Genomic DNA, 22,266 nt, shown 5'->3' with positions numbered 1-22,266 from the left:
ACGATTAAAGGTGAGACTATGTATAAATTTGGACTGAACAAATCACTGATTTAAGCTTTTTTTAAAGAAAAATCAACAGCCTCGCTTTTTAATGCATGGGTCAGTCTACTTTCACAAAGTGGAAAAAATATTAAATGCTTGAATAAAGTGCTATTGCAAATTCACAAACCCTTCAAGAGAAAGTCACCAACGCCCTGTTATGGCTAGTATGGTGCCGCATTTCTCATTCCAAAGCTTTTCTTAAGACATTAAAGTGTTAATAAACTGAGATATAATACCAATAATGTTATAACATGAGACAGACATTAAGTAACGCTTCCTTAACATAAATTCTTAATGAAATTTATAGTTTGATCTAACTATGTTGTAAAATATATATTTATAAATACTTTATACATAATTTTAATAGGGCCTTAAGTGGGCATTATACGTTCTATTTGTGTGTACCTACAGCTTATTTACGCACTCGTAGATTACTTTTAAATTTGGTTAGATATTAAAGTCTACAAAGATTTAGGTATCTTACTTATACGTACTATGACACATTACTTGTTTCTTATTTTGTAACATTCTATATTGCGTCATATATTTTGTGTATTATAAATAAATGGCGATTTCTCGTAAGCAGCGCGCAAGGTCCACACTTCGTTTTACTATTATGATTCATTCGACGATTGCTTATATTGATTGTTATAAGTATGTATTAAAAGAGTAAGGAAGTGTACGAAAATTTGGTGTGAAGCCAGCGCATCGCCGCAACGTTATGACCTCAGGCAGCGCACACGGCAAGGTCACGAACGCGCGTGCGCGCTAGTCGTGACCCGCTCGCGCGCCTCTCGCCTTTGTACCACAAAATTCACACAAGACACGATGTGCCCAGGGTTCATTATCATTTGTAAACTTCCTTTATACGTTACCATAGAACTATATTCCAAGACATCGCAAAGATCGACGGTTAAAATATTATACTCACGTCTACATTCACAATTGTACAAATTATGTCACTACTTAAGCATTTGAATCGCGGCATTTAAAAATTGCCTTCAACTAAATATATCGTTAAACCAATGCTATAAGTTGTCTAAGCGGGGTGCTAAGAATAAAATAAGTGGAATAAAATTGTTTTCGTTAATATTGGTTATTATTCCCTAATAATAATTGCTAGGTGAAATGAAATAAATGGCTATTTTATAATTGAAACAAATAATATAATATTGTGTGAATATACGAAAATAAATAAAATTTGCGCAATTTATTTTAACGAGACGAGAATGTCAATCGTCAATATCCTTTACATTAATTTAAATAGTGGAACTTACATAATGTGTAAATCAATACTGAAAAAAGCGCTTCCTATCCTTCATTAATAGCCATTTTAAAATTTATTAAAAGATACTAACTAGACACTGTTATTGATAAGTACTTTTAAAGCGCAAACTTATGATTAATATAAGTAAGTACATATTAATAAGTGGACAGAATCAAATCATTGTTTATGCGATTACAAATCTTTATACGACAACCACTTCGATAATACTTATTAACGTATTTCTTTGTATATGTAGATAGAAAGCGGTTACAAGTAACGGTTAATTGCCTTGTACCTTATATGTTAGGAGAGGAGATGACCAAGAATGGCATACATTATTCAAGGGGATCATTTACATCGCTGCGCGGTGCAGACGTGGCGGATCGCGTCTCCTTGTACGTAGACAGAGGCTCGCTCGGCACTTACTGTACAAAAAACAATTCCATATCGTCCCTTTAACTCTTTCTTTTTTAAGCGCGCTATAGGTAAGCGAATTCCTTGAGTACGTCAAGAAACTGTCCTTGCTTCGCATCGGGCAAAAAATAAGCGGTAATTATAAGATGCCGAGATAAACCATTAAACACGCATATACAAAAATGCTCTACTCCTTAAAAGTGTACCGTATCCGTTGTATCTTTTTATGACGCAGTAAATTAATAGTGCAGTTCATAAAAAAAGAAGACATACATAAATATGCTAGTTACTTAAGAATTTAACATTAATTGCTTTAAAAACAATACTTGTTTTGCAAAGTCTATATACTATACCTGATGTTTTAGCATTCATGATATATCAAAGCACACGCTGCGATCATGAGGTCGGGTTTTCGCTTCATTAACTTTTAAATAAACTACCTAAAATGAATATTACGTGGATGTGAGTGAGAGGGGTACCCTTGAGCTATAGTCCTTGCAACAATGTCGCTTTTTCGGACCCTGCCCAATGTTTACACTACCCACTACTCGAATGTAAACACAAGTGAATGTACAACCTTAAATAAGTAGGTATGTCAACAAAAATAGATCGAGTTGTCCGGTGTGGTATTTCAATTTATTCCGTCTTAATCGCAACACTTTAAATATTTAATTATTTACCATTTAATCTAATATTAAGATAAGTAACCTCGATGTAATATCTATATTTGAAAATAAAATATAAAACATTTAAAATTAATAAACTTTATAGTACATCGTAAACCATGTTATAAAATTTAAAATTCAAATCGCGTCGCCATCAATTCAAGCTAAATTAACAAAAAATACAGAGCAGAGGCTAATATTGCTTAATCTGTGAGAAACACATCTTTCTGTTGATTTTATACGACCGCGTCTTATCTTTCCATTACCTACATTATAATCTTTTTTTATTTATGTTGGGTCGTTATATTAATGAACAAATTGAAAGTGAACAAAAACTCTAATGTATATAAAGAAGGATCATTATAGAATGAAAATATTCTTATATAGTACTAAACTATCCAACTAAAACTAACGAAAGGGAAAACAAAATAACTCGAACGCATTTACCTACCTCTTGGTATTATTATTAAAATGTCGAATGGTATAAACGAATGGAGTTAATAAAATCGAACATTCATATTATAAATACATATATGGTAAGGCTAGCCTTGTTGACGTCTGTTTCTCTCAGTCTCACAGGATCTCTCTGTCTTTATCTTACTAATAAGCTGCTGCACACACTCAAACAACGCACCCAAACAAACACACCGTGTAACATTATGTTCACTATGTCAATGTGATGAATAAAGAGTTTCTCCGATTTTACGAGTCAATGATTTTATAGATACGTATCTAAATCTATGCAAAGTTGTTTAATCGTTTTGAAACTCTATAATGCTATAATGAAATACATAATTTAAAGTTCAATTCTCATGCAGACTACAAAAACTATTTTTGAAAAAGCAATAAATACCATTTCCAGTTCCTAGTTTTACTACATTTTACATATAGTGTATCGCAGTAGTAATACCTACGAACAACAAGAATAGGATTTATTAATAATTAATTTTACGTTTTGAAAATTTATGTAAACGTTTTTTGCCAAAAGTAATAGATATAAATTACATTGAATTAAAATGCAAGACTTGCAGGTGTTCGGCCTTTCGTGGGCGATAGATAGTACCCTAGCGTTATGTAATTAGAGTAGATAGAAATTATTTTAAAACGAGCTAATTTCCGGCGTTTTAAACTCCATTTAGAGCGTAAAAGAGAATTACTCAAGATAAATACGGTGATTAATATATATTATTATCTATAGATATTTTGTTTAAACTAATATTGAAATGGTGTCAGAGATTCTCACTATTGAAAAATTGGTGGTTGCCTATGGACTTCTGCAAGCGTAAGTCTCCTACTAGACTTTTATTGAATACTCTCAAATGAGAAGTTAAGTTAGCTAACATTTATCTCACTTTAGGTCATACTAAAGTTTGTCTTATGCAGTATTCATTCGTGATATTATTACACACAATGTAGCCAAATGAATGTATTAGTTCTAACGAAAATCTAATCGCAAAGGAATCCCCGACAAAAAATCTAGATATCGCTTTGAATAATAAATAATAAAATAAGAAATGGCGTTAGAACATTCAACTGTATAACGAATTAATAAGGCATATATAAAAGAAAATACATTGGAGTTTTGATAACATAGAATTTTTGGAAAACCGTAAACAATTTTATCATTTTATTTAAAAGTATATTTTTTATAATACGAAATGATAAAACTAATTTGTAATCATGAATGTTATGGAATATGGAATGTCTTTTCTTTCGACATTTAGACGATGTTCGTGATAGTTTTGTTTGAATACAAAATACGAAAATCTTTTTACAAAGATTCCATCCATCACATTCGTTCGCTATGAAAACGTATTTGAGATATCAGTTCAGTTTGTATTGCCCAAAGCTTTGTCTGTGTGTTCCTGATTCATGTGTGAGACAACCTGCGATGGGAAATGAACCCTTTATGCGGGGGAAACGTTTTTTATTTGCACTCGGACAGCGGCAGGTAGAAAGGATGATCGTTAATTTTTAAAGGACATACTGAACTTTGTGTTTATACTTTAGGTTATTATTATTAACTTCGAAAGATGTGAGGGTGATGTCATGTGTTACAGCTGTTTCGTAAACTGAAATTATCCTAACCAATTGATTGATTTTTCATATATGTGTACCTTATTAATGACCTATCTCCTTACATAACACATTGATACAATCTTATAATTATTTTCAAATTACCTTAAAAGTTCAAGCATTTTAACTTTTCTTTCTTTAAAATTCATCGACAAAACCTTTACACTGCTAAAAACTGTGCGCTCGTTGAAGTCTTTCACTAGCGAGTCAACGCATCCCGCTTTTGTACGATTATTGACCTTTTAGGACAATGAAAATATGTATTTACAAAAATTATTTATATGTAAGATATACATTATAACTATTTTAAGAACTGAACATCATATATCTGTTTTGGTGGTATTAAATAAAGAAGTTCCGCATTAAAGATAACGTTACGAAAATTACAAAACTTAAAAAAGAAATTACTTTTAACGATATGTCATTAAATAAAGTGAAAAGCATGACTGAATTCCAAAGTTTATCACATAACTAAGTAAAATAATTACATTAAATTATAATTATTGGGAAGAAGGCGATCGTAAGCTCATCTCGAGGGTTCACCGCAGCGAGTGCGAGGCAATAAAATAAGAGAAACGAGAGAGGGGAACGCACGAAGGGGGATCGCTGTCGCCCGAGTATCGAACAAGGCATAAACTTTAGCGATTTAATTTAATATAATTATTAATTGAACTTATACTACATTATCTAATATGTATAACTACTTTTTCATTATAAATCAATTGTTAAATATACAGACGTCTTTAATTAAGAGAGAAACACAAACAAAATATAATTGTACCATATCAATAATACAAAAACGTATACTATGTACATATTTTACTTGATAGATAATAAATATTATATTTTAAAAAAATTATGTGTTATATACAGAAAGTACAAATAAAACGCTTATTGTTTGTACCATATAATAACAAAAAGTCATCATTAAAGCCTTGGAGGCGCGGCGGGTGAGGCTGCGTTGCCTCTCGGCGTCCTAAACGATTCAGCCGAGTTTTTATCACTCACCTACCAATCCATATCGAGATTATTTATTCATTTTAACTAAAAGCTTTTTTTATACTGAATTCCCTATCAAACCTTTAGATACACGATGAACGCAATTATAATTAGAAGTACCTTTATAATCCTACATTTGCCTATCTTAACAACAGGTTTTTATGGACATGAGTTTTCAATTCACTGGAGATATTAAATAAACGGTTGTGTTACAGGTTAGCCTATGCATTGACATTTTTGTATATTTATACAATTATTTACAACATTTGATATGATTTTCGTACTATATAGTAAATAGGTAAATTTTGTCACATGAATGGGATAAGAGAGCAGGCAACGCCGAAGATAGTTAATTTACAATAGATTAAAATACTTCAATAATTGAAATTAATAGACACAAAATTAAAAAAAAACTATATCTATACATATATATATGTGGTATAAATATATCTTTAATAGGTTAAATTAATCTATAACTGTAGTTTATTATATGTTCATACAAAATGGTATAACCAAATTCAGAGGATCTAAACAAATGTGTTTAAGGGTATTGCTCACAAAAATAATGAACAAAATTTTGGTGTTTTAAAGTTTCAAACTTTATTATATGACTTGACTCTTTAGTATCAATTTTGATTATCGACTACGTAATAATTTAATTTGCTACCAAAGCATTTAACACAACGTTGTGAATGAATACATATAAGGTGCATTACTGCGATGTAGGATTGTTAGATTATTTCTTTTGTCTTCAAGCCTCGAATCAAACCTAAGTGCTAAATGAAACAATACTACTTCATTATATACTTTCCTACAGTCGAACAAAGAAATTAATTATTTTTGAACATTATTTAATGTATCAACAATGTAAAAATTAAACTTTACCTAACATAGGTGACGTTATTATAATATTATGAATTGCAAAAGACGGAAAAGCTAGAAAATACTAATAAAAATCAATATCTTTCAATTGGTAACTATTAAGACTGATTAAATAATGGAACTCCAATAATTAGTAGTTAAATTAAAGTTGGTAGAATACGTAGCATCGAAATGTGGTCGCATGGTGCGAGAGAGGCTTGGACTCGGCAAGTTCAAGGTGAGCACGTCTCTCCACCCACACAAGCCGCTCCTAGTGCCTAGTGCTACAACCGTTACACTGGACCTTAGAGATATACTATACGAAATACGCACCCTACATTATTACATATTACTTTATGCAACTTTGTATTTCACTCATTCCAAATAAAACCAACTCCAATGAAAATAAAAAGATTTACATAACCTATCCATACTAATATTGTTAAGCTGAAGAGTTTGTTTCCTTAGTGAATTAGCGATTCTCATAAGCGAATAGTTTGCATGAATAAAATATTTTTATGTTCGGTCAAGTCAATTTATCAAAGAAGACATACACAACATTACCCTATAACCGAATTAACTAGGGTAAAACCGCAAGCCACAAGTAGAAAACAACATAAAATATGCTACAGTAAGTTATAAAAAGTTTGTAAATACCTAGGTATCGTGATGACTTGCCCCAATTCATCCGCCAGCACCAAAACTGTGCCTTGTCCGGGCGCTCCTACGACAACTGACACTCCTCCATCTACCATGTGTCCACTGCCGCTAACCAACTGTCCATCTTCAAGCTGACCACTGATCATTTCTACTCTTTTCTGATCTGGCGTAGTGGTATATATAACTGTCTCTTTATCATCTTCATAAATGAGATCTATAGGAGTCTTTTCGTCAATCGACTCCATTCCCTGGTCATATACGTCCGGCTGAACTGGTACTTTGTTATCGGGTGCATACGCTGCCAGCCCATGCGGAGAATGGCGATAAGAGTGAGCTTCAGGCGGGTAGCCGTCGTCAGAGTCCATTTCTACTTTGTGAGGATAATAGTCGTGCGCTGGCTGCACAGGCGTCATAGTGGCAAGCACGGCATGAGCTGGAGCCGGGGACCGTGGAGTTGAAGAGGGCGACGCGGCCGCTCTGGGTGTACGGGCTCGCTCGTCGCACGCGCCGGCTGGTTGCGGCGACGCGGACATCTCGCCGCGTTACTCGTTGGTTGGGACGTCTTTGTGCAGGCGGAGGCGCCACTCAAGAGCGCCCCGCTGTCGAAAAATGACAATTCTTTCTGGATTCTGCAAAAACATCCCCGTTAAAATATTAAAACGTATAAAACAAATTTACCATCAAAAAATATTTCTTAATACAATACCATGCTCGATTGTGCCCAATAGGTATTAAAAGTTGTTTGTTTTGTTTATAAAATACTAAAACAAAGAACAAACAAAGCAGGTAACAGCTGATTCGAGTCCAGTTAGAGCAGAACAAGTATTAAGTGGCACCTGACCGGCCCGAACTCGTTCAGGAACCACGTCTGGCGCTCAGAAGCACCACCATACGGTACAAACTGGAAAGACTATAACACATCCACGTGGTTGTCGAACTTGTTATACCCTTTATATAACAATAACATCGAGCAAATTTTAGTCACCAAATTTATAATATTTCTTTTGTACAATTCAGTCGCTAAACTTATTGTATTATAAAAACCCAATCAAAAATAACAATCAATGGAATAATGAATACTCATAAAAACATGTACAAAAAACAAAAGCACAATATGCTTTAATCTAACAAATTTGAACGAACTTTCTGATCAGGCAACAGAAGCTTTCATGCTGAACCTATATTACGGTGACTGCAAAGGCATTCAAGGGTGAAAAAGAGACAAAACATTAGCTTTTGTTCCTATAAACTTAAGTATTAATATATAAGCTAAACAAGGATGGATATATGTTTATGAATCGGTCATGATGATTATATCTGGCCAATGTTGAAATTCGATATAATTTGAACAAGAAAATTTATAGCCTCATATTTTTAATGTATAAAACGGTTTACACTTAAATCTCCACCCCAGCTAAAACATCTGACTAGATATATTTATTATAATTGACGTTTTAATAGCATAACTATTTTTATATTTCAAACCGATCTAAACGCAAAATAAAACATTAAGCTTATAGCGAATATACATTCTATATTATTTTTAACGAACAATTTCACGATATATACATAATTACGTTGCATGTAGCCCCGCGCTATACCCATACGTTTATCCATATATATGTAGGTATACTGTATAAAGGTTGTTGTCTCGCGGCAAGAGGAAAAATAAAAACACAAAAAGGCTCCGCCGCGAAGTTGGAACGTCGAAGTGTACCTACGCTCGCACACAGATAAACAAGCAACACTACCTTCTTAAAAAGCTCGCTTGCTGCATGCCGATATAGGAAACTTACATTAAAATTAATTGAACATTGATATATTTGTAGGTACTGGTGGCCCGATGTTACCTTCAATGTATCTTTGTTTTATTTTTCAGCCATATACGATAGTGAAAGGAAGCAAAACCAACTCGAGTCAAACTCAAAACAAATCGTTATTCCACGAATGGAACTCCTGTTAAAATTCGCCATTGCCTCTAAATCACTGAAATGGGAAGGAACACAAACGAGCACGCTATTGCACTGAAACTAAGGTCGGGGGCGGTAAACGTCCTGGCGCAGATCGTCACGCACGCGCGTCAAACTAGTATCGTGACGTCACAGCTCGCCCGGCAAATTCACAAAACCGGCCGAGCTGCTTAAGCGAGTACGCCAGCAAGCGTCAAGCGGCGCGGTGCAGTGAGGAACGCGCAGTCGACCGACCCCGACGCGCCAGCGGAGGGTCACGTACGTACCGTGGCCGGGGGCGGCGGCTCGGGCTGCGGGCGGCGCGGCCAGGCGCGGGCGCGGGGACTGAGCACACGGCGAGCGGCGCTACGGAGCGCGGGCGCAGGTGCTCTGAGCGCAACAGCCTCCGCGCGCGGACGCCGCGCCGCCGCCTCCCCGCCGCCCGCGCCATCCACGCACCAAAACGACGAATTTATCTTCCGTTCATGTAGGAGCCCTCAACCCCAATCACTCTCCTGGATATAGAACTTTCATTCCTATAGAAATCGAGTCATTTACTACATAGTTTTATTCATTCTATATTTTTAAAACCTTTGGTATGAAATTTAATACTTTCAATAGTAATTACATAATTATAAAGAATTGAAAGATTGTTACAATCAAACGTTAATGAATAAATATAATCAATAGGTATCCAACGAAGTAAATGAATTACGAAAGAATTTTTTTATTTAGGAAAGAGAAACGTTCGCAACATTCGAGACACCGGTTGGCTTGTACGCCTGAGGCGATGAATGCCGCCGCTTCCACAGTATCAGTTATAACACAAGCCATTACTAAATTTGCGATCCAAATACTGAAAGTTTCTCTGCGAAACTCAAGTTTCACTCATCGACAGTGTCCTTATTCACCTTAAATTATTATATAAAAAAAGTTATAATGGTGTTCAATTTATAAAATAATTCAAGATCTAGCCGTTTAATATTATTATAGATTTCTTAAAAGGATCATCTGGCTTAAAGTGTAGACAGGTATTTATTAATCAAAATGATGATGGATTGAGGTATATTTGTTTAATATATATTTTAATTTATTTCGACATCGTAGATCTGAATGGACTTTTGAATCGAGTTGATAGTAATTAGAGAAAACGTATCAATATATGACAGAATATCATATGTAATAATTTATAGAAAGGTTATCCTTGAGGATACAAAAACATTGTTTTACAAGGCATTTAACATAAAATATAACTAGAATAAAACCTTTGATACTGCATCGAATATAACAAAACAGCTGTCATGGTATATCGTAATTTACAAACAAAAAAAATTATAGCTGCTACATTTAATTTAATTATCTTTAGAAAATAATGAAACTTTTATACACATTCCTTTTTTACAGATAAAAAAAGTTTTTCATATCTTATTAACGCATTCAGTGTTTTCGCATAATATTTAAAGATTTTTACCACGTAGATCAGACAGACACACACTCCTCCAGCAGTGTCTGTATATAATATTGGACTTGCATGTGAAGAATTGAAAACATATTTTTATATTTCTACTGGTGTCTACAATACATTTAAATATCATATCAATCAGATATATGAATGGTTGGTCAGCTTTTTAAATTATTATAAAATTTAATCAGGAGTCCTCACTTTAAATACTTTGCGATGTCTGTATCTGTACTGATCGTGACTGTAAAGAAACGAGGAGATCACGATTTGCTTACTTCATCAGCCTTTGGAATCAGTAGAATAGTTCGTCTGCCGCATCTGCTGGATTGCTTAAAATACAGAACAAGAGAGGTGTTTTATTAGGCTAGTATCATTATTCCAAGACCTTCAATCTCGAATGTTTTTAATTTTCATTAGCTACCAGAATTCATGATTAACTAAATAATTGTCTCAATCTCTTTAAATTAAGCGGCTTTTATTTAATGAAAAAAAAGCGTACGACTAATGCCATAAGTCTGAAACTAACAGCACAACACGCGCTGGCATATAGAAATTGGAATATGCACTGAACTTTTCGTGACCCATAATTATCATTAATGTTTTAGTAAATGCTTACTTAATATTTAAGAAATCTGAAGGGTTGATGACACTAATTTCTTGGTCTTAATATAAGAGAGCCGAATATACAACTTAATGAAACAAAATACAAAAATATATAAATTTATATAAATAAATAACTGTCAACTCACGACGATTACAACAATCTGATACTATAAGTTTTTTTTAAATTGAACAATGGTAGATCATGTAAAGTCTTGGGGCAGTATAATAATAAACATAATAAAACTTGAAATTTTTGTGAAAACTCAACATTAAAAGAAAATAATTTAACTTAAGTAAAAAGTTATAGATACTAAGGATGTACACATATATTAGATAATTATACTCACAAGTAACATTTTACCTAGGTAGTTAAAGAATGTCGCTAATACATATTATAGGAGAAACTGCGGTAGTCGATCTCTCTCGTAGTTCTTCGATTTTTTTCAGTATAATCTATAGATTATATTATTTAAATATATATACCATAAACTCAAAAAAAAAAATATATATATATATAGGCATTGCTTAATTGTCAAAGTCAAAACGTTTGATCATGACGTTCCAAGTTCCAACTTGTCAAACAACGACACGAGTTCTCGACTTTCGTTCTATTAAACTTTTGACCTTTCCCATAAAAACGTTGGCTTAGTTGGAAACTATCTTAAAACATCGAATTTAAATTGTGTGATTTAAGGTCTAAGGTGTGTATTTAAAATATTATTTTATCGACTATTTCGTAAAAAAAACTACTTAAATTTGTTAATAAATAATGGGCTTATTCTAACCTCGCAATCTCGAACTTTTTACTATTGTTTGGAAATTATTGAGAGTTTTTTTATTACAATTGAAAATATACAAAATAAATGAATTTGTAACCGTTTCAGATGTCTGTTTTAATGTATGAAAAAGTTTGGCTGGACAAAAATGTGTATAATGAGGCAGAGAAAAATTACTATGAATCCCTTAACAAGGTGTGTTTACGTTTTTTCTTTAATGAAAATCTTAATCTTAATTCGTAACTGATCTTTCAATAAATATTTTATCCGTGTTTAGAGTCAAATAACTCCACTTGTGGTGGTGGGATCATCTCTTGCTAGTGAGGTTGCAAAAGCAAGACAACACATTAAAAATTCACTAGAATGCGTAAGTAATGAAAATTACTTCATCCATGTACATTGTTATGCAATATAGTTGATGCATGTTATATTATCTGGGCTGGAAATATAATTCAATATTATGTTGACAGTTAGCAACATTAATCCACAATCAAGTTTTAATTATTTCAGATGGATAGTGTTGCTTCTTTAACTGGAGTACCTAATACTGAGATCAACTCAAAATTAAACAAATTGGTACAAGAAAACTCAGAGCTAAAGAAGGCAATGGAAGAATTACGCAAACTAGTGATAAGCCTTCAAGCTAGAGTAGATGGTCTTGAATCAACTGAAGCCAAACCACAACAATCTGCCTCCAAGGTGATTTAAATATTTTCTATCCGTGTTGGTAGTACCCTGTTTTTATGTTAATATGGTAATCTATTCGGGTTTTCAAGTAAACTTTAAAGTCAATTACAATTTTAACTTTTATATATCTTAATATATAAAACAAAGGTTTGAACACTTATAACTCCAAAATGACTGTCAAACTTTTAATTTTGTAAACTCTCTTTAATATTTAAATGATAAAGGCTTTGAATTTACAAGATATATCCACAATATGCGTATATTATATATTTTGAAAATGTAGAATAATGTTAGTAATGAATCATTCATATAATATGTATTGGTTGTTAAATATTTGTACTTGAATTCGATAAGTATTTTGTATAGACTAAGAAAAATAAACCATAATTTTGACTTATGTTTGTGTAATATAAAGTAGGGAAAAAATATTTATTTTGTACATTCTATAGTAAGTCCAGCTAATCTTTAACACAATATACATTAACTGTTAGGTGGTAAAAAGTTCACTGAGTTAATAGTAATACTATAATTTTAGGTTCAGGCAGCAAAAGAAGAACAAGAATCAGATGATGGTGTTGATCTATTTGGATCTGATGATGAAGAAGAAAGTGCTGAAGCTGTTAAGCTCAGAGACGAAAGACTTGCAGCATATAATGCCAAGAAAGCAAAAAGTTGGTCTCATTTTAATTTCTTGAATTAAAACTATGGTCATTTACAATACAGTTAAGCAGTGGCCTAGTGGTTTGGTCTTAGACCCAAAAATTCACTATGTTTTTCTGGTACAGAAGGGTAATCAAATCGGCCTTCAACTTACCTATAGAAAAAAAAAGTGGACCAAAACAAACAAACTGTTGTTTTGCTACTGAATTATTGTTACTAATTTAAGTATATTGTACAAGACATTTGTTTGCATAGCTTTATTTATTTAATCAGATGTTTCAACTAAACTATATACTTAAAACCCAAATAACTATAACACTTTTTTTTCAGAACCTGTACTTATTGCCAAATCAAATATAATTTTGGATGTTAAGCCTTGGGATGATGAAACTGATATGAAAGCAATGGAACAGGCTGTAAGGAATATAAGTACAGATGGCTTACTTTGGGGTGCAGCTAAGCTTGTTCCTTTAGCTTTTGGAATCCACAAGCTTCAAATTTCATGTGTAGTAGAAGATGATAAAGTATCAGTTGATTGGCTTACTGAAGAGATCGAGAAAAATGAGGATTTTGTAAGTATTATTTGTTTTTCAAAGAGGTGAAGATATGCCTATTCTAAATGTTTAATTGACAATCGACTTTACTGTAAAGTTCATAAGACAAACACTTAATGCTTCCAGGTACAAAGTGTTGACATAGCTGCCTTCAACAAAGTCTGAGTTTGTAATGTTTTACTTAAACAAATAAACTATATTTTTCTATACATTTATTTTATTTTAACAAGTACATATGTTTCAAGTTGCATAAATTCATGCCAAAAAATTTATTGCAACACCTTACATACATTGCAGTGTGGAAGTCCAAGTCTAAAATGGCGACCGAACCCGACCCGTGCGTTCACCGCCATCTTGAAGCTGTTACCATTTTTCTATAGTTTGGCTAGTTAGTTACGTACCGTAATAATTTTTTTTATTAAACTATTTTAAATTACATACAATTAGCTACGCAGGGTCAACGTCAAAACTTGTTGAAACAAACCCCCACCTAAACATTTGGGGTAAAAGAGGGTCGCAACGTCAATTACTCAGTCTCCTTAATGACATTTGGCCGAACACCACATTTTAATGTTTTTATGATATTTCTTCTTAGAGTTAGAGAGCAGTAGTTATGTTTTAAGCTTATATGGTTCCTTATCATACTTAACAATCTCTCCAAGTGAATATCAATAAGTAAGGTATATATAAGTATAAGTAATTTTAATTAAAAAAAAACACCCACCATATTTTATCACGCACGCAATAATTAAGGACTTCAAGACGTCTTCACCATTGTGAGAGAAAGCGGGAATTAATAAAACAGAGCAATATTCAAATAGGATTTATTGTGTTTCAAACGATATCTTAAGTTCTTACAGCTATTCATTCACACATACATAAGATTGTCATGTAAGTTATCGGCATATCGCGCGCCTTCACCTATATTAATTTGGGATAACCAGGTAAGCCATGTCAGTGGTTTATATAAAATCTGAACAAACATACAGTCTAGTTAATTTCCATATCTTATTTAAGGGCTATCTATGGCTATGAGCTTGTTATTATATCATATTATGCTTGTGCCAAAATTAAATGTAAATTTTAATATGGTCTTAGGTCTCAGTCTGTGGTAATAAATGTCAACTCAAATGGTATTATTTAATTTAACACATCTGTAATCTGTAACATAGTCGAAAATCCAAATCTTAACTTCAACCTATAAATTTGGAAATAAAAATCCTTTTTCCATTTATTACATACAAATATAATATTTAAAAGCTTTGAAATGTTGTGCAAGAAATGCAATAGTGAAGGAACATTAGTTATAAGAAAAGTCTACTTCTTTTGTGATGCATGTTTCATAGCAAATATAATTCATAAATTCAGGGCATGTATTGGTAAAAACACAAAATTTTACGATAACAAAACGTTGATTTGTTTATCGGGTGATATTTCTTCTACTGTTTTGCTTGATTTAGTTATGAATGGGATAACTTTAAATACTCATAAAAAATTAAGAATTTCTCCAGTATTTTTACATGTGAATGGTAGGTTTTGTTACATCCGCTTAATCGTTTTATACTATTTCGTGGTATTCCTTTACTTTAACTGTTTATTGCTTATAGGAATAGTTTCAACTGATGACAGTGTCTGTAACTTTATCACGAATCAATGCAAGAAATATAATGTTGATTTAATATCTATGAACATTTCCAGTATGATTACTGAGTACAAAAATTATAATGAAGCAGACACCACTGTGAAAAATAATAACTTCAGAATGCCAACTATAAATAATTTTATAAATAAGATTTCACCCTCAGCAGAAAAAGACTTTTTATCTAGAATTAGGCAAAAAGTATTATATAAGATGGCAAAAGATTTGGAATGTAATTCAATATTTACCTCTGAAACAAATACCAAGTTGTCAGCAAAATTATTATCAAATATTGTGATGGGTAGAGGGTCTCAAATAGAAAATGATATTGTAAGTGCTTTAGCGACTTTTTATGAATTTATTCCTAAAATTGGAAAATCTTAGTATTTACTAAGGAAGTAATTGTAGTGTTACAGTAGTAATTGTAATAATCTCTTTTTGTTTAGAAATTAATTCAAATGAGAAGTAAAGTAATAATAAATACTTATCTTTCTTAAAATACCTTAATTTTTTAGGGTTTTGCTGATTGCCGTGATAAGGATGTTAAGCTATTAAGACCAATGAGAGACATAACAGATGAAGAATTAAATCATTATGTACGAATAAGGCATTTATCATTTGTGGACACATCCGTTTCAGAAATCGATTTACAGTCACTCATAACAAATTTTATATCAGACTTGGAAATAAATTCTCCAGCTACAATATCAACAATATGTAAAACAGCAGATAAAATTAGTTCTGCTGATGATAACACTGGTAAACCTTGTCGAATATGCCAGGTAAATAATTTAATGGATTTTTAAACACAGTATATACTCCATGTGAAAAATAGCAAATTTTCATTATGAAGGTTTATAAATTTACACCAAATTTCACCTTGTAAAATGTGCAATGACAATTTGTATTTCGTTATTATCCCATAGCTAAACATAATGATACATTTTACAGGTTAGTGTTAAGTCAACTGTCCCCTTTAAAACCAGTGGCCATACTCTCAATATATAAGTTAAATTCCACCAATTACTAAAGTTCGCTAATGGTTTCATCATTGGTATTGCTATTTAGGTATTGTATAAAAGTTTTATGCTTTCAGAATAATTTAAAAACAAAACTTGACAAGTTGACTGCTACTGATGCTACAGCATTTTCAAAAGTTGTTTCTTCTGGAGAATACAATGCAAGTCTTCTAACTCACAACTTTGAATGTGTGACTAAAATGGAGGTATTTCCTCATATATTTGAAGAACTCTGTTACAGTTGCAGCAAAAATTATTATGAATTTAAAACAAATATACTAATGCATTGAAATTTTGTTTTATTCACATAGCATATGATTATAAGTACGTCATGTGAATGTTCTTGCCACTAAAAGGCAAGCACCAGGCTGTACTAACAGATAATATAATACACACATTCCTTGAAATGGCTGGTTTTATTACGAGAAATTTAAGAAATAAATTTAACAATATTTAATTTCTTGGCCATTTTTTTTTATTTGCACATTCTGGCCAACATATTTAGTAAAAGTAGCTAACGATTTATCTATTTAATTACGTCTTAGTCATATTAAAAGCTTGCCAGTATATTTCCTGTGGCTTGTGTTATAAATTAACTATCTTCTGCTTAGGTACAGTATCTAAGTACTATATTTACGATTACTTTTTGTTTTTCAGCATTTATTTACATTTTAAAGCATAACTGTAATATTGGGATCTATGTCTTGTCATGTGTAAAAACTCTTGAAGTACACAATTAATATACCTTAAAAATTAAAAAAGTTTTATATTAAGTTCACACAAAGTAACATAAAAAAAAACTTTTTATGTACCAAGTGCAGTCCTGAATCTAGACAAGTTGAAATAAGATATGATGCTTCGAATTGCCACTTTATAAGCTATGCTCCTCTAGTTAACTAGTGCTCTATATTATGCTGTTTGGAGAGAAAAATCTTCTTAAGGTTATAATTTTATTGACATAATTTGGGATGCTGCATGTAAATATTACACAAACAAATGTTATAAGAAATCCAAACATATCAGGCAAAGTTAGTCTGTTTATTAAGAAAATTTTGATGTAACAACTTCAAGTCATTACATTAAAAATAAATTATAAAACAATGTAGCTCACCATATTTGCTGAAGACTGACTCGATTTAACTATATTATATTTATAGGGACAGCTAACTTATCGAAAATATACTAATAGTAGCAATGTTATTGAACATCACTATTCATAATAATTAACTTTACTGGTATTCCTTAAAATCATGTATAATGAAAAAGTTATAATTTTGTATTTACTCACATATCTACACTTTTATAAAATAAATACAAAATTTCAACTCAAGTACCAACAAAACATAGTTAATAACCAGTATCTAAAAACAGTATGTGGATGTTATCAGTATCATATCATACAAGTAATTACAATAATACCATAGGTTAATAAATGCAAAGATCAAGTGCAATGAAACTCCAAAATGTATACCATATAAAACAGAAAGATGATGGATCATTTTATATCAATGTAACTACCATTTCAAAATTCTCCCAAAAAAAAGCTTTTGGGCTGATGAGGTGGTTTTATATCAGATGAAAACACTTTTAAAACAATTCATTAACCAGATTTTACTAACATTTAAACACTAAAGTATGTCTTTCCAAATTATACTTTAAAGTAGAACTGGAATAGAGTTCAAAACAAAGGAGTAATTTCTCAATTGTGTCCCTTCTGTATTTTTTATGAACTCCATTAGCGTAAAGTTTCGAATGTAAATCTTCCAGAGTCTTGTACGGGTGAATATATATATATATCATAACATACTGTTATAAAGAGCATTATTTAATATTTAAAATATTATTCTTTTGCATTTATTGCCCCCTGCAATGCATTTGGAGTTGGTGAATTAGAAGATGCCATTCTGCCTTGCTCCTTCACAATGGGATCTGTAAAAATGAGATTTATATAATTTCAGATCACTTTTATTAACATATTAGTAAGTATGCTTATTAGTAAAATTATAAAATATAAAAAAAAACTTTTTGTTACAACCTTAATATTATAAACTATGATGTACATTTTCATTTGATCATAATATCTATAATTTATAAAATCATAATTGATAAACATTTGAGTGAAATTGAAAGAACTTACAAAAGTATGGATGGTCCATAGCTTCACGAGCCGTGTAGCGCTCATAATGGTCATAGCGCAAAAGACGGTCCAAGAAGTCTAAAGCTTCAGGAGACACCAAGTGCTGATTTTCTGAATGTACAAATCGATCCCACCGTTTACGAGAGTGCCTGTAATAAAGGAGAATTATCTAATTTTGCCTTTTCTTTGATATGTATATTAATATAATTTTGAGTTATTTTTAGTTAGATATGTATATAAATATAATTTAAGTAAAACAAAGTACTGACCTTCCAAGTATATCATTGTAACGTGGATCCAATTCTATGTGATACTTATCTAAGTATTCAAACAATTCTTCAGTGCCCAGCACTTTGACAATGCGTACAAGTTGGTCATAATTATCATGTCCATGGAAGAATGGCTCCTTACGGAAAATCATGGATGCCAACATACATCCTAGTGACCACATATCCAATGAGTAATCATACATTTGATAGTCAACCAGGAGTTCAGGTCCCTAAAAAATAAATTTAATGACATTAAAAAACTTAGCATTAATTTTAGAGTATAACATAGCTATCTGTCAAGTAATATAGCTTACCTTAAAGTACCTTGAAGCAACACGAACATTGTATTCTTGTCCGGGATGATAAAATTCAGCTAATCCCCAATCAATGAGACGTAACTTTCTATTATCATGATCAATCATCACATTGTGAGGCTTTACGTCTCTATGCATTATGCCCATACTGTGGCAATAATCTAATGCTTTCAAAAGTTCATACAGATAATACCTGAAATGTTATATTGTATTAACAATTATTACAATTTTAGCATAGTAAACTTAATGATGACAGACAGTACCTTATATCATAATCTGTTAGTGTTTGATAGAGTTGTTTAAAATCAGTGTTGTTGACATGTTCAAATATAAGTGCTGGGGTGCGGGATACAGGATCCTTTACTACAGCTTGTAATGATATTATATTTGTGCCTCCTCTTAAATTTTCTAATATTTTAATTTCTCTTCTTATTTTCTTCTTCTTAACAGGCTATAAAACAAAAATCATAAGGTTATATATATAAGTGGCAATGTACTAATATGAGTTCTGTGCAACTAATGTGGCACAGCACTCTCAACACTGACAATGTCCTACCATGATTTCTCATTAATGCTTCCCTATAGAAGAAATAAACATAGTGAGAAAACTAGCATATCTCGAAATCAAAAATTTAAAAAATGTATCAGGTACAGAAGATGGATCACCTACTTGCCCTTTTTAGAAATAAATACAATATTGACTCTATATAGATATGCAAAAGAAACTGTCCATCTTCCAATGTTATATGAAAAGAATTTTACATTGTATGGACTTCTAGCAAACCATTCAGTCCCAGTAATTTTGCAGTTAAATCTTGTGATATAACAAGTAGTTTACACTACAAGATAAAACTAATATTACTATGCCAATTGACTTAATCTTGTTAAGACAAATCAAATATCTGAATAATAAATTTACAAGCAACTTGTTTAAGGCCATAATACAACTAAACACATAAACTTAACACCATTATCTAATGCACTATGTTATTTTTATTAAGATTAATTGACTAAATAGTTCAAAATGATAGTGTGGCATTTTAAATATCTGCTGCATCAACATTTTCTAATGTGACTTTTCAAAACTTTAAAAACAAACTTACCTTCAATATTTTAACTACACATTTTTCATTATTTTTGATATTTATTGCTTCGAATACTTCACTGTATTTTCCACGCCCAAGTTTTCGAACCAACTCATAGTCTTCTTGATTACCCCAGTCTACCACAAAGCTTTCGTAATCCCAATACTCTCTGGGCTTTTGTGAGTTAACGTCGGCATATACCCGAGCTCTACTAGGTACTGCCATCGTATGATACCTCTGCCAACCTAAGGTTTTATCGACGATGCTTTTACCAGATATCGCATATGTCTTGAGTAATGATACTGTGAATAAAAATATTTTCAACGTCACTTCTTATGTTTCACAATCACTGGTTATTTGATGTTTAATCTTTCAAATTGTCACTGGGGATCATTACTAGCGATTACGAACAATTACGAGTCACTTGTATTGATGTATAACCTAAAAACGACATCCAACTCGGTTAAAGTAAATAATTTTCAGCAAAATAACAATATATATTACTAAAATCGCAATATGTGTATATACATTGCAGATACACAATCGATAAATTTACTCATGCTTTGATGACATGAAATAAAATTTTGAAAGTCTTCACAGAGAAAAAACGCACGCCATTATTCGTAAAATGATCTAATGGAGGAGATTGCATACCTAACACATTCCTGCAGTTATCCTAAGTTTTAACAATAATTACTTCGAGCATACATATAGGTCTTGAAAATAAACGATTAACTTAAAGTTCAATATACAAATTACACTTCTATCACATAACCGGCACAAAACCTGCGAAATTCAAGATGGACGCCCATCTATCCATTTAGCTACCAGTCAATTCCACTCTGGCGGCTGGCCGTGGCCATGGCCAAGTACGCCCGGAAGTGTGGTCATTTCTTATTTTTAATTACCCATTTAGTTGAGGTGACTCGGAGCACAATAACAATGTAAACAAATAATTACATAAGTGTTAAACATCTTTAACCAATTAATTTGATTATTACATAAAGTACTGAATTAGTATTAAATGATATGAATAAAAAGAAATAAAGAAAGTAAATATGTATGTAGTTTATTGCGAAATATTGTCGACAGACAAAGGAAAAACAGAATTATGAACCTTAGGTAATACAATTCGGTTTTAGAAACTTATTAATAGTGTTAAAAACTATTTTTAAAACATATTTATATTATATCTTCGATGTAAAGAGTGGACAAGTTTTTAGAGTAATACCACAATTTATGGTATAAAAAACTGTAAAAACTTATTATTATTATATTATTTTACAACTTTCACCGTTTTACCAACGAAACTTAAAACTATTATAGTTAGTACTAGAAGCTATTATAGTTTTAATTATTTATATTAGCTTTATATAAAATTGTTTGCATCTCACATCCTAAATACTATATTATCCATCACATCTAAATATTATGCTATTTTTAGCCGTTAAATGCTTGAGTTAAAGGAAACGATTCAGCATGGTCACACCGATAAAAACGTCAGTTGTCACGTCAGTATCATTCCACCACAGACACATAATACGACACTATATTACTATAGTATTTAACAACTGAAAAACCTCTTTATAAATTCTACCCTAATAGCGTTGTACACAAATAATATTTCCATAATAATAAATAAAGCTGTAAGTTCTTTGGTCTGTGTATGATGTGCTGTATATTGTACTGTGTAGCACTGTATTACCAAAAATAACTATTTTGTTCACCATTGACCGCTTTAGAGTATGCTCATTCAAATGTCTCTCATAATTACTGTAAAAAACCTATATTACACATTGTCTAGTAATGACACGCTACGGGACTCTATAAAGACTGTTAAAAACCACAAAATAAGTATTTGCTTACCATAAAGTAAAAAAAAACCAAATACGTATTCTGATTTATATTGATATTTCATATTTGCTTTCAACATAGACACAAATACAAAGAGGTACTGCTAAAGATAAGCCATGACCAATACAAGTTTTTATGAAATATGATTGATCTTTAATAAACAACTATGAATATTCATATATAAATTATATTTTAAACTGTTTGTTTTTGTGATACTGAGTGCAAACGAGGTCTTGTCATTGATCTGTATCCAACTAAAGGCGAAAGAGGAAGG

At 31.8% G+C, this 22,266-nt stretch overlaps 4 protein-coding genes across 10 annotated transcripts in view; 2 read left to right on the top strand and 2 right to left on the bottom strand.

Annotated features, from left to right (window-relative positions):
• The window catches only part of LOC123716004 (protein grainyhead), a 69,456-nt gene extending 60,177 nt beyond the window's left edge, over nt 1-9,279 (bottom strand). For all 3 annotated transcript variants that reach the window (XM_045671463.1, XM_045671464.1, XM_045671466.1), the window contains exons 1-2: nt 9,221-9,279; nt 6,982-7,613 (exon numbers count right to left, since the gene is read on the bottom strand). In XM_045671463.1, the coding sequence (XP_045527419.1) occupies nt 6,982-7,517 (536 nt within the window). In that variant the 5' untranslated portion in view covers nt 7,518-7,613; nt 9,221-9,279. The remainder of the gene's footprint in view (nt 1-6,981; nt 7,614-9,220) is intronic.
• A 2,284-nt stretch (nt 9,280-11,563) lies between these two features.
• On the top strand, nt 11,564-13,882 carry LOC123716615 (probable elongation factor 1-delta). 2 transcript variants are annotated; one of them, XM_045672448.1, is made up of 7 exons: nt 11,564-11,699; nt 11,883-11,969; nt 12,052-12,141; nt 12,285-12,473; nt 12,997-13,132; nt 13,452-13,693; nt 13,802-13,882. In XM_045672448.1, the coding sequence occupies exons 2-7, from the start codon at nt 11,883-11,885 to the stop codon at nt 13,838-13,840; spliced, it is 783 nt and encodes a 260-aa protein (XP_045528404.1). In that variant the 5' UTR covers nt 11,564-11,699; the 3' UTR covers nt 13,841-13,882. The 2 variants fall into 2 exon arrangements, with proteins under 2 accessions (XP_045528404.1, XP_045528405.1); XM_045672449.1 differs by lacking the exon at nt 12,052-12,141.
• Nucleotides 13,883-14,485: 603 nt separating this feature from the next.
• LOC123716157 (casein kinase II subunit alpha) lies at nt 14,486-22,139 on the bottom strand. 3 transcript variants are annotated; one of them, XM_045671749.1, is made up of 7 exons: nt 22,005-22,139; nt 20,157-20,440; nt 19,317-19,504; nt 19,054-19,246; nt 18,740-18,969; nt 18,471-18,619; nt 14,486-18,262 (listed from the first exon to the last, which is right to left on the bottom strand). In XM_045671749.1, the coding sequence occupies exons 1-7, from the start codon at nt 22,069-22,071 to the stop codon at nt 18,174-18,176; spliced, it is 1,200 nt and encodes a 399-aa protein (XP_045527705.1). In that variant the 5' UTR covers nt 22,072-22,139; the 3' UTR covers nt 14,486-18,173. The 3 variants fall into 3 exon arrangements, with proteins under 3 accessions (XP_045527705.1, XP_045527706.1, XP_045527707.1); XM_045671750.1 differs by lacking the exon at nt 22,005-22,139 and adding an exon at nt 20,793-21,018 and having other exon boundaries at nt 20,157-20,579; XM_045671751.1 differs by lacking the exon at nt 22,005-22,139 and adding an exon at nt 20,793-21,017.
• On the top strand, nt 14,943-16,625 carry LOC123716158 (cytoplasmic tRNA 2-thiolation protein 2-A). 2 transcript variants are annotated; one of them, XM_045671754.1, is made up of 4 exons: nt 14,943-15,204; nt 15,283-15,644; nt 15,830-16,096; nt 16,411-16,625. In XM_045671754.1, the coding sequence occupies exons 1-4, from the start codon at nt 14,943-14,945 to the stop codon at nt 16,621-16,623; spliced, it is 1,104 nt and encodes a 367-aa protein (XP_045527710.1). In that variant the 3' UTR covers nt 16,624-16,625. The 2 variants fall into 2 exon arrangements, with proteins under 2 accessions (XP_045527710.1, XP_045527709.1); XM_045671753.1 differs by having other exon boundaries at nt 14,943-15,644.
• Nucleotides 22,140-22,266: the final 127 nt, after the last annotated feature.

This window comes from Pieris brassicae, chromosome 11 (assembly GCF_905147105.1).
Source record: "Pieris brassicae chromosome 11, ilPieBrab1.1, whole genome shotgun sequence".
In the NCBI taxonomy this organism is placed as follows: domain Eukaryota; kingdom Metazoa; phylum Arthropoda; class Insecta; order Lepidoptera; family Pieridae; genus Pieris; species Pieris brassicae.
The sequence above is the reverse complement of the archived record's forward strand: the minus strand, read 5'-3'. Positions and strand labels throughout refer to the sequence as shown.

Coding starts and splice junctions, on each gene's coding strand:
- LOC123716615 (XM_045672448.1), top strand. CDS start 11,883: ATGTCTGTTTTAATGTATGAAAAAGTTTGGCTGGACAAAAATGTGTAT. Junction 11,970..12,051: donor ACTATGAATCCCTTAACAAG/GTGTGTTTACGT, acceptor ATCCGTGTTTAG/AGTCAAATAACTCCACTTGT. Junction 12,142..12,284: donor TTAAAAATTCACTAGAATGC/GTAAGTAATGAA, acceptor TAATTATTTCAG/ATGGATAGTGTTGCTTCTTT.
- LOC123716157 (XM_045671749.1), bottom strand. CDS start 22,071: ATGTTGAAAGCAAATATGAAATATCAATATAAATCAGAATACGTATTT. Junction 19,247..19,316: donor CTAACAGATTATGATATAAG/GTACTGTCTGTC, acceptor ATAACATTTCAG/GTATTATCTGTATGAACTTT. Junction 18,263..18,470: donor TATGGACCATCCATACTTTT/GTAAGTTCTTTC, acceptor TCATTTTTACAG/ATCCCATTGTGAAGGAGCAA.
- LOC123716158 (XM_045671753.1), top strand. CDS start 14,943: ATGTTGTGCAAGAAATGCAATAGTGAAGGAACATTAGTTATAAGAAAA. Junction 15,645..15,829: donor CTCAAATAGAAAATGATATT/GTAAGTGCTTTA, acceptor TTAATTTTTTAG/GGTTTTGCTGATTGCCGTGA. Junction 16,097..16,410: donor AACCTTGTCGAATATGCCAG/GTAAATAATTTA, acceptor TTATGCTTTCAG/AATAATTTAAAAACAAAACT.